The following is a 12,545-nucleotide window of genomic DNA, read 5'->3' as shown; positions in this document are numbered from 1 at the left end:
CCTGCAATGACAGTTGAGAAGGTTCCTATTCAAATGCCTGTGATGTTTTTGAGTGTTTTAATTGAGATATTTTATTTTTCCTTTTTGTTGTACATGTGGTAATGTTTTCTATTGAAACCCTTCTGAATATTAAATTAATTCTGAAATGTTCGCAGAGCAAGGACATGAAAAGGAGAGAAATTGGAAATTACTTGTTTTGCAGCCCACTATCAATTGTTCACAGTGGGTCATTTCCTGATTACACTGGGTAATTTAGTTGAGATGCTAAGTGAATGTCACTTTCCCTCTGAGTGGAGAGAAACTAATTTGTTGCTGCTTTTGTGGTAATCTTTATTTTCCCAACTGTCATTTAGATTGTGCAAAAGGGAATTAGAGAAAAGTACAAAGTACTGTAGAGGGTCACAAGGTCAAATATTGAATCAAAATCTCACTCAAATAAAAAAAGGTTCCATTTGAGAATTTGTTGTGCTTTGAATTTTTCCCAAATGTCTTTCACATGGTGCCTTCTTAGAGCCAATCAGCATGCTCGGTCATTCTGAAGTTGCATAGTAATGGCGTGTACTTGCATTAGCATCATTTTTCACTCCTTGCTATGCTTCTAATTTACATTCACGCATACATACAGCTGTTTTTCTATGTTTCACCTTTGTTAGAGCAAATTAGAAAAACACATATTCATTAATCATGTGTATTGAGTAATGTAAAAAAAATCGGCTCGACGTGATCAGCTTGGTGAAGATTTAGAGAAAAGGGAAATTAAAGCTGTTTTACAGAATTGTTCATACTGTGTTTGGCAGCGCGAGCCCCATCAGTCCCATATATTGTGTGAAAGTGCTCCTCTCACAAGTTACTACCAATGGAATCTAAAATTGGCAGTGAATAGCTTTCCCAAAGTAGCTTTCCTCCATTTGAATTCAATATGCTAGCAATATTTGAAAAGCTACACTCAAAGTAAATGCTATGAAAGTAAAAAGAAAGTCAATTATTTTCTTTTACTGGTATAAATAAGACTGGTTTGTTGTGTGCAGTACAAACCCAGCCACAGTGCTTTAAGGAAACCTTTTTTCCCACTGAGGCAACCTCTTAATCAATACACAATCTGTCCTGGTAAACTACTCATTCCTTTAGAAATGAACAGAATGCTAACACACCTTGTGCTTTTTCTTCTCCGCAGCACCTCCAAGCGTCCGCATTATACACTCGGGGCACGCCTGTAATGTGGAGGAGGAGCGGCACACGGAGAGAGTGTACACCATCCGAGAGGGAGAGACCCTGGAGCTCACCTGCCTGGTGACGGGCCATCCTCGACCACAGGTAAAGAACTCGTCCGCCCTTAGCTGTCATCATCACCCAACCAAAATAGCCCCACATGAATCATGGGACACCGTTGCTAATTTAGTCTCTCCTTCCTGTCTGTTTCTCCTTTCCTCACTCTCCTTCCAGCTTGCTTTTTAATTCTGCATTAGCGCCAATGAGCGGCACACCACGTTCCTCTGCACTAAACCAGCTTAAAAGTTTAATCCTTTAATTATTGATGGTTTAGGTTGCATTGTGCACCTGCGTGTTGATAATGAGAGCTTCCGGAGCTAATGAGAACGTGAAAAACAAAACAGGCGAAACATCTGCCAAAACAGGCCACAGTGTAACGAGCGCGGGTCATGTGAATGCACGAGGGTGCCCTGCAGCAGAGAGGGAGTTCTTCTCAAACTCTTTTTATTTACCGTTGTGATCTGAACCAATTCAAAAGTCTTCCAGCTTTTTCTGAAGGAAATAGGCCGTTCTGGTTTTGCCTTTTACTTACTGCTCTTTCATCCAAATCTATAAAAAGACAAATTAAAAACAACACAGATTTCATCTACTTGTTTAGAAAATACCGACTAACTTGATCCACGCAGGTATAAATGTCAGCTCTGCCACAAACGACCTGCCCATCACATTTTCTCCTCACATCACTCCGGGCATGATTTGCACACACTAACCTTTCGAACATTTAACGAATGTTGTTTCCAATTTGCCGGTGAACTGAAAGTTTACGTGGGAGTTCAGCTCCTTCTCGGGACAGACAGCGTTGAACTTCTTTACATTCATTAAGATAATTCCCCTGTTGATCGATAGGCAGGGGGATTCATTTGTACACTTCCCCTCTGGACGCAGAAGCAATAGAGCACATCGATTTTTATATTCACAATTGAAAAGGTGAGGCCTCTTAAATTAGCAAATGAGGTTCCGACATCATCTCCTCTTCTCGTCGAGGGAGGGGGGGGGGGCAACTTCACACTCATCATTGCAGTCTTTCCTCTTAATTTGAATTTGTGAAAAACAGAGCAGAGCGAGGAAGGGGGGAGAGGAGAGGAGTGGGAGATCAAAAGCCCTGCGAGGCTGTGGCAGGAGAGCAGGATCTCCTTTGAAACCTAGTCATTATGAGACTCATGCAGATCCCCTGGCACAGAGGGTCTCTGCTGTGTCTCCCCCAACTCTGGGATGTGTCATCTGTCCCCCCTCTGGTTGTGCCATGGGACCGCGGGGGCGGCGGGGGGGGGGGAGGAGAGGAAATGCACATTCCGTCTGAGTGCATTCGGGAGTAGACGAGGTTACCTGGGGTGGCAGAAGACCCACGGCTGGGTATGTGATGTTGGTATGCGACCTCTTCGGAAACACACTCGCACGTTGATACGGCAATAGCGACTCATCTTTTAAATCAGAGTTAAATATTAATCCGCAGAACATGTTCCCAGTCTTTCTTTGCCCCAAAGTTCCACATTTTAATTGACTTTAGTTTCTTCATCTTTCAAGAAGTGTGGGGAAAAAAGTAATCAGTGCTCTTTATAAAGGTTGCAGAGCTAGCTTGGGGTCCCCAAGTGTGTCCCCTTGTGATTAAAGCTATGGGCACAGGTTCGGTTTTAACCTTTGGTGGGGACATTTCTCTCCAACAGTGTGAAAAGTTTAGTGTGAGTGTCCAAACTTACTTACTTCTTCTTGTTTGTAATATACTGCTTTGTACTTGTTCTCGCCATCTGTTCGCTTGCTAACTAATTATTAGGCAAATTATGCATTCAATTGTTGTTGATATTGACGGAATTAACAATACAATAAGAACTTCTGATACTCTTGGAAAAATAGCAGTGGGATATGGTTAGGGTTATATGCATCTTTGGTATGTATTTATATCTAATCTTAAGGCGAGACACTACAGGTGAATAGGGTACTTTTTTAACTTAAAGATATCAGCTAGAAATGTCTCCAGTTAATTACTTACAGTAAGACAATTGTTTTTGTATTACAAGTTTTCTGAAATAGCACGTTTAAATATGAAAGTTAGCTGCTTCCTGTAAGGTTAGTCTTCCACCTTTTGCTTTTGGCATTTAAATCAATGTTAAAATAAAATGCTTTAACAGTGAATATAAAAAAGCCTACTAACACCTTACACTCAAACTTAAAATCAATTGGCTCTTAATTCACCCCCCGTATATATTAAGTTTGAGTTTAACTTTAAATACCAACCTCTTCAAATGTACAGCTGCTCATTTATTTCCCTGGCATTACTGCTAATGCTCTGCTGCAGCAAGCTGTCAATGCTTAGTGTAGCTTGAGGGGAGTTGGATCAACACATCAAGTCGCCCCTATATCTTACTCTTTAACTTTTATTAGAATAGGCTACTTATTGCATTAAACTCCAGACGACTTGGTACAGACCTTACCTGCACCACCAAGTGTAATTCCTTTGATAAACTCATATAAGATCATTAGAACATATTGGTTTGGACAATTCATTAGCACCTTCCCATTGTCATGGACACACAAATCGCTGAGCTGTCATCTGGAATACTTATAGAGAAGTTACCAGTTAGAGCTACATTAAATAAAAATATATTTTACACATACATTTAGTCGCTCTCTTTTTTTGCTTAGTATAGTGTGTCAACGTTTCGCTCTGACGCAAAGTTTAAAATACATTGCTTCCTGTGCAGCTATAATCGGGGTTGAGTACAGAAAACGCCATCCGTGATGAAAAGTAAAAGATTCCGGGCTTTTCTGAACACATTCAGAGCTTAAGCACTGTAAGCTCGCCCCTGGAGCCGCTTATGATCTACACCTAAGCTTAATGGGAAAGCAGTTTCTCCCTTCCGTGGAATCATTCTCAATTTCGTTTTTCTCCAACAACTTCTATACAAGCCATAACTTTAACTACACTCTCCATCTGCACAATGATATCACAGGGGGCCAAGTCACACTACTCGATCACTGTAAATGCCATCGATTAGTTCTGCATTAGCAAATCACAAAATAGCGTTTTTCATCATTACTGTCCAAATTCCCCTCTCCCTCCACGGCTTTGAAATACTACCAGCTCCCATGATAATACACAAAGTGAGGGGTGTTATGCCAAGTTCAACATCAGCACCTCGAATGACCAACCACATGGCAAATGAGGCCACGGTCGGCAATTTTTGTCACCGTTTAATTCTCCTCATGCCTATCAATATGCACACTTTTTAAATTACACGGACGCCCCTCAGGCCCTCCCGCTGATGGAGTCTCTGGATTGTGTCCAACCAGGCAGCAGCTCACACAGAGTGGGCCTCTCTGACATCCACCCACTCATCTCGGAGAAAAAGAAAAAAAAGAAAGGGAGGCTTTCTAATAATAAAATCATACGTGCATCCAACCTCACACAGACACACAGGCACACTCAACACTTGTCTGCCTTCCTATTTAATTGTCAAATAAATGTATGTTCCTGTCAGTCACCAGCACACCGTATAATATGTGCTTTTTTCCACTGTGCCTCTTGGGTTTGGCATTTCAAGTCGTTGCTGAAGGCTGTGGAGGAAGGCTGGGACTGCTGGCATGTGGCAGGCTCGGAGGGGGGGGAAGTTCAATCGAGGTGCAAAGGGCAAAGGGCACTGGAAGGATTTGAGGAAGTTGCCTCTCTGAGAATGATGAGAGAGAATATCTTGAATGGCTTTTCTCCTCACTCCCTAATTATTATTATTTTTTATTTAGTCACTCTAGTGACGCTCTGAGGCACAGAGGTGATTTGAGCAAGTGAGAAGTCCGGTAATTTTCTCATTGACTTCTATGCAATCAGACTTCATTTTGTAACCTGGTAAATGTTGTCGATGTCAGCATTGTCACAGAGGTGATTTGAGCAAATATGCCTGCAGTGACCATGCTGACATTCACGATGTTTACCAGGTACCTCTATAGGACCTATAGAGGTACTTCTACTATCTGTAGAAGGCTATGAGAAAATGACCGGACTTCTCACTTGATTTATGCCCTCAATAAACATTTTCCTGATGAGTTTAAGGTTTCAATTTATAGTAGTGCATCTTTTCAATACAGCATAATGTTCAATAATTAGATCCAATGGTCCCATTTACTCTAAAATCGAAAGCAAGGCGTGCTTAAGGGCTGAACTACCTTGGAAGTTACAGGTCGGTACCACAGGGTGTTGTCCAGTTTAAAAGACCTCAGTTTGTTGGTCTTACAGCTTTACCTTCAGTGTGTTTTCAGTTCATTCAAGTTAAATACAACTTTTTGGTCTCCTTAAAATGTTTGATTGTGCTTAACGCCACCCTCTTAAGTCACAAAATGCCATCAAGTCATCGAAAGCGTCATGGTGGTTTACATCATGGTGACTGTCCACTTCTTATATGCAGTTTATGGATAAATATATAAAAGACTAACAGATCCATTCTCTCTCTGTCTCTCTCTCCATCTCCATTCAGTGCCGACAATTTTATTAGATGAATCAATTGGTGGAACATGAAGTTAATCTACTAAGAATTTTAACAACTGAGTCATTTATCAACCAATGTTCAATATTATAACTGTGTAACAGCTTATCAAATGTGAAAAACAACTTTTTCTCTGCTCTATATCAATGAAAATTGAAAAATGAATGCAACTTGAAGATGTCACCTGAGGCTTCTGGAAACTTGAGGAGCATTTTTCACTTGTTGCGACATTTTATGGATGAAAGGATCAAACATTTAATCAGAAAATTCATGAATACATAATGCTGAAAATAGATATTAGTTTCAGCCCTGCTGCTATTTAATAAACAGATACAAATAAAAGCCTTTGTCTCCCTTTTATCTTTATCTCTGTATCAGCACCACAAACATACAGATTTATCTGTTCATACTTTCACGGTCACCGTCCTCCAGCTCGGTTCATTGTCTTTGATGCCGTGAACAGACATCAAAGGGTCCCTGATGATGAAGCCATCTGCCCCCGTCTCCCCTGCCCTGGCCTCCATCCATTATGTCCACACTGCTTTGTTTGAGTACCAAGCTCCCAACAGCCAGCTACACCACATTGCAAACACCTTTTTTTTTTGTTTCAATTATTGGCTGGCCAGATTCAACTCGCAGCGCAACGGGTCAGCGAGTACAAATAACCTGACCTCGGGTCCAGGGACATTTCACTTTATACAGACCAATTGGAGTATGTGATCTGTTTTGGATGCTCTCATGACAGTCCGCCTACAGTACTGGTGTCTTCAGCAGATGGGGCTTTTTTCAATATGATTTAACTTTCAATGTCTGCACTTACAAACGACAATATCAGAAGGGGCTCTGTTTCAGATCTTCCCATTGAACTAGACCCTGTCAACACACCCGCGGTCATTATTATTTATTTTTTCAAAGTCAACTTTATTGTCAATCTTTCAGTTTGTGTGTACAGACAGAGAGATTGAAATATTGTTTCCCACAATCTCAAATACAAGAATACAAATATATATAAAAAAACGTATACAAATATGTATATACCTATATATACACAATCAACAGACATTTCTACTCAATGATCTACAAACTGCAGCACTCAAACATATCGGATGTAGCTCAAAGCCAATGAAAATACAAGCGAGCCACCATTTTTTTTATTTGTCAAGGGTGTTTTGCCTAAGAGATCCTGATTTCTGTTTTTATCTCTCTTCATTTTCAATATCAAACACTTCACTGAGTCATCTGGTCATCAAATAGGGCCAGTATTTTTCTAATATAGACCTGTGATTCGGACCCCCTGAAGCTTCTCCTGATCGCTTGATTGTCATGCTCAACCACACTTGGCTGCACCAGCGAGCGTCACAGACCGCCTTCGGTGCTGGAAAAGAAAAAAGATGGCAAGCAATTAGAAGCCAGTCTGTTGTTAGGGAGAGGGAAACGTCACAGCAGGCATTATGGGAGATTCACTGAAGACGCGTGCTCTGGCATATGATCCCTGCATAACAACAGACACTGGGCGCATTTTAATTAGCTCTCGCCGTAACATCGCAGCATGTGTGGTCGCAAACACTGCTGGGATTTTCAGTTGGATACTAATCTACTGTAGATGAGCTTTTTTTTACTTTTCTTGTAAGCAAACCTTGATCTTTCTATTGGGATGTCATATTGTTGTATCGACTCTGCTTATCCCTGTGGAACTAAGTGCTGTCATGTATTTAATTAAAATAAATATGCAAAAATGTCCACAACTTTTCTAAACCTTGCTGCGTATTACAGCATTTAAATGTCATGGTAATAATATATGCACCAGATTGCAAGGGAAAGACACGAATAATCAACTTCTACCATAAAACAGGAGATGGGTGGTACATCCAGTTTAGTTTGACTAATTCCCCAGTGAGCACCTCCAGAGATTCAGCTGAGAAGTGACAAAAGTGCAGCAAAAATAGCTTTAAAAAAAACTCCACCTGGCTGCCAGTGGGTTAGGAGCGCCAATTATCATATTGCTCAAATCCGCCTGCTCCTCTCAGATCAAGAGTATTTGCATTGCACCGAGGAGAGTGAAGAGGGTCAAACTGTTCTCACCAGGCACACTTCAGGACTCCCCCTGTGGGCAGAGGTGCTCAGATGTGAGGAGTCAAAGTAGTGGAGGAATGAAAATAGCTCCAGGGTACGGGGAGAGTTGAAAGCTCACCGATAATGTGGTCTGCCGCTGAAACAAACAGCCGCACTTCCCTCTTGAAGATATGAAGAGTTTATTTGAACACCCACTCCTTAGTGTCACTGCGCCAATGCACTTATTGATACTGCGCTTTCCTAAAACTCAAAGCTCTTTGTACAAAAGGCAAAGGAAATCACTGGGGGTATAAGCTGGTAGAATCTTGAATCCTGCTGAGGTCGCCATACGCTAGCTTGCTTTGTATTTGCATTAAGGGGAAACCGGGGCGCTGTTGGAGAGTGACACAGAATTCCCAAACTTCCTCTAATTTATAACCATAACTTATTTCACTTTGGGGCTGCTTTTGCTGAACTCATGATGTCCCTAACTGTTATAATTGGTCTATTTTCTAACAGCAGCAACGATCAATTGCTGAGTTCGGGCTTTTTTTCATGAAGTGCTTTCTTTCAATGTCTCTTGGTGCATTTCTAGAAGGCCAAGTGGAGCAGTTTCAGCGCAGTGTATTAATTTAAAGGCATTTATTTCCAATGGTTATATATCCACTTAAAGGCTATATAAATGGATGGTACATAACCTCCATCTGGCTACAGAATTGTATTTTCAGTGAAAGAGGTCGGAGAAGAAATCCAGCACGCACATTCTTTGTATTTCAAGGAAGCTAATTTATTTCTCACTCTCCGAACGGTAGCACCCCAAGCAAGACTACGAATCTGAAACTCCTCTGATAAACTTCTGCTGCATGTGAATCCCTCTCCCTGTCATCCACTAGCCCTGGGCTACCAAAAAGAAAGAGGAAAAGGGCACTATCAGGTTTTGGACAACCAAGCTTTCATTGCCTTTCTCCCGTCTGATTGGAAAATGACCAAACTTCTAAAGTGTGGTAACCCCGGGCTGGAGTCGTCATGGTTAAAACCCCCCAGCTAGAGCAGCATATCTCCCCAGATAGCACCCAATCGTCATCCCTCCATGCTGTGATATCCCTGTTCTATCTGATGCTATCTCTCTAAAATGGTATGGTATCAGTATCAGAGATGATGCTATCACCGTACAGTGTGGAGATATTGGATTCTAATTCATAGCCTCCTCCGGCTTAGACAGAGATATGTGAGGCAGGCTGTGCGAGTAAAGCCAGTCCATCTGCGGCTTACTTAGGGAAAGGGATTGAACGGTGCTTTATGCTCCGTAGCTGCCTATGCTGCCCCCAGGCCAGAGCAGTCACAGTACCTGTTCATGCTGTATGCCTTAATGAGGACAGGAGAGGCAGATGATGGAGAGTCAATTATAACCTCATGTTGGAGAGTAACACTATTTCACCTTTCATTACACCTCAATGCCATGGGCTAACTGGGTCTCATCAGTTAGTGAAAGGTACTCATGCTAGAAGGCCACGCTTGTGTCAGTCTTGTGTGGAACGAAGGAAAAAGGGAAGTTAGAGGAAGATTTTTCGACTCTAAAGTCCTCTGTACTGCGGCATTTCACAAAATAGCTCTAAAACAGGGTGTTCTCCATCAGTAGCTTAAGCACCCAATCTAATACAAAATACAGACAATATAGCAAACATGCATAAAATAATATAATTTGTATCTTCTGCAAATTCTCAAATAGTGCCTCTATTTATCTCAACTACACAGAGAACCCAATCATTATTTAAAAAAGGCTCATATTATAAGACAGGACTTTGATTGTAATTTTCGGATCTGCTTCCATTTCAAAGGAATGATAAAAATCTTGCTGAGAGTTTCGTGTGATGATTGATATACATCTGTTGGATAAATATACACACTGCAACCGGTTAGCTTAGCATAACAACTGGAAGCAGGGCTAGCCTGGCTCTGTCCAAAGCTAAGACAATCTACCTCAAGCTAACTTCTAAACATGTTATATCTCATTTATTTTATTCATTGAAAAAATGTTTGGAAGACAACACCTTTTGTTTGAATGGAAGATCACGTGGCTAAGTATTCCTTGACAAAGGAGTCATAGATGTTGATGTTGTTGGCTGATAATGCAAACTTAACACTGTTGTTTCCGTTTTGAGAACACAAGTCTCATGATATACAATTTATTTCCAGTCACTTCCTGTCTTTGTTTTACAAATCTCTGTGAGTAAAGCCAAAGACATTTGCTAAGACATTTCACATTAAAGGCCATTCAGTTGCTCAAAGGGCATACTCCAACCTTTTAATTTGAGAAAAAAAGAATATATAAAACTATAAAAATATAAACACAAAGCTTCAGACTGGTATAATAATGATATTATAGCCCTGGAATAGAGAGCTATTTGATTGATGGTTATTCCAAGCCTTCAATGTTTTTATGACTTGTATGAGTATTTGAATACTTGCTATCATTTGAAGAGTTTGTAGTATTATATTATTCACACTGTATATTTCCTTTCTAACTGAAGCTGGACGCCTCACTCTAAATCTGAATCTATACTCATGTCTACTCTTTGTTCCTCGCAGATCCGATGGACAAAGACAGCGGGCAGTGTGTCGGACCGTTTCCATGACTCCAGTGTGTTCAACCAGACGCTCAACATTGCAAAGATCCTGAGGACCCAGGGGGGGCGCTACTACTGCAAGGCTGAGAACGGCCTTGGATCCCCCGCCATCAAGTCCATCAGGGTGGACGTCTACTGTAAGTGCCATGTTACCATGAAAATTCACCCTCTGTTATTATGTTTCTTTCTTGGGTTACAAGGAGGCTGACTGAGAACAGTACATTTTTCTAAAGGTGTGATTGCAGTTTGTATCTTTGTTATTGTGCGAAGGACTCGCCTACGTGTCTATTTCCTTTCTAAGTCTTTGCTAGGACACATTTCAGAAAGCTGTGACCCTGAGAAAGATGTATATTCACACTTCTGAATATGCAACAAAGTCTCTTAGCGCTACAGTAAAAAACACTAGTGCCGCTTCCACCAGAGATACCTTTTAAATTGTAAGAGGCGAATATGCTTTAGAATAAAGTACTTAAAATAAATATTATGTGAAATGAAACAAGTCCTGCAACAACCCAAATATTTTTTAAAGTCTTCAAATAAAATCCACCTATAAACAGAGACATCTGCAGCACAGACATTTAGTGCTGATCAGTGAGAAACATATAAAAAAAACGTACAGCCCGATTTAGCAGCGTTCCATATTTATGCTTTGAAATAAAATGTAGTTATTCAGAGGTAGGGCATCCAAAGAGACCCCTGCGCTCTCCTGAGAATGTTAATTAAGCTAAAACGCTTTTATTATCCCATCGACTGCAAGTGCCACCTCTCTATTTTTAAAGTTTCAGTTCGACGAACGGTGAAGGCTCATTAGCATTCATCAAAGAAAAACAGTGATTTAGTGTTATTGTTTTTATTGATCGGGCATTGATTGTCCTATTTCACCTCGTATGTGGGTGGAAGAGTGCCGAGACGGGGGAGCCGCTGCCCTTTCATCGCAGTCGCATCGGATACACTTCCAACCACCAAGAGTTTGTATCCATGAGTAATATGTGGCTGTGTTCTTATCATTTATATCAAGGAAAAATCTTTCTGACCTTCATTCATCTTCAAAACATGCTGCGAATTCGAAAAAAAATCTAGTTGTTGCGCTTTTGAATGCCTCCTTAAATGTTCACTAGTGTTAGACTTCTTTCTGTCACGCTCCTAAGTTCATGTCACGGTTGTAGTTTTGTAGGTTTGGGTGTTTTTGCTGTTTTCCATGTCATGTTTTCCTCTGGGTTATTGGGTTACCCTTCTGTGTATTTAGTCTTGTCTCCTCCTGTGTTCAGTGTTGGTGCTTCTTTTGTGTGTGACTTATTAGTTCACCGGAGAGTGTTTTGTCTGTTCCAAGTTTATGTTAGACCTTGAAATAAAGGTTATATCAAGTGTTATCTGCGTTTGGGTCCTACCTGCTTCACTCACCGTATCAGAAAGCACCAACCAAGAAATGGGCCCAGCAGATCCGTTCGAGCTGGAAGTATTGAACTTTTCCTTTTTTTTGGCTAACTGCTCGGATCGATGGAAGAGAGCACCCGGAGTTCAGCAGCGAGAGGCTGTGTTGTCGGAGGCGCGCCAGATGGCTAGAGAGAAACCAGGTTTGGTGAAGTTTTTACCTGGCTGGATTTCAAAGATCCTCCCGGTGTGTGATTGCCGGCCTGCTAGCCCCAGGCATGCTAGCTCCCTGTCTCCCAATTCCCAACCTGGTACCATACGCCTCGGTGGGCTCCGTCTGAAGTCAACCCATGCTTCTGCCCCAGTTCCTGCTCCTGTCCAGGAGTCGTATTCCGGAACTCGTTGGGCTTATGGAGGTCCACGGAGTATTCAGAGGCTAGCAGCCCGAGCCCCAGCAGCCATGGTTCCGGCTACAGAACCGGCCCACACCTCCATGGTTCCAGCCCCAGTTCTGGCCCCAGCAACCATGGTTCCAGCCCTGGTTCCGGCCCCAGCAGCCATGGTTCGGGCTCCAGTACAGGCCCCAGCAGCCATGGATCCGGTTACTGAACCGGTCCCAGAAACCATGGTCCCGACTCCAGTTTCGGCTATAGGACTGGCTGTCCGTCCGACGCCAGCTCCCCGTGTCCTGTCGGCATACCGGCCGACTCCAGCACCTCGTCCTCCTGTTGGCTGTCCCCGGGTTCTGTTGGCG

General features: G+C 42.0%; 1 protein-coding gene across 1 annotated transcript in view; it reads left to right on the top strand.

Annotated features, from left to right (window-relative positions):
* Nucleotides 1–12,545, top strand: part of LOC104956717 (MAM domain-containing glycosylphosphatidylinositol anchor protein 2-like) — a 99,070-nt gene that overhangs the window by 59,018 nt on the left and 27,507 nt on the right. Inside the window, exons 2-3 of the mRNA XM_010784248.1 lie at nt 1,175–1,314; nt 10,383–10,557. Of these exons, the coding sequence (XP_010782550.1) occupies nt 1,175–1,314; nt 10,383–10,557 (315 nt within the window). The remainder of the gene's footprint in view (nt 1–1,174; nt 1,315–10,382; nt 10,558–12,545) is intronic.

The sequence above is a fragment of the Notothenia coriiceps genome, unplaced genomic scaffold (assembly GCF_000735185.1).
Source record: "Notothenia coriiceps isolate Sejong01 unplaced genomic scaffold, NC01 NC01_scaffold00026228, whole genome shotgun sequence".
In the NCBI taxonomy this organism is placed as follows: domain Eukaryota; kingdom Metazoa; phylum Chordata; class Actinopteri; order Perciformes; family Nototheniidae; genus Notothenia; species Notothenia coriiceps.
Note: the sequence above shows the minus strand (reverse complement) of the source record. Positions and strands in the feature narration are given on the sequence as shown.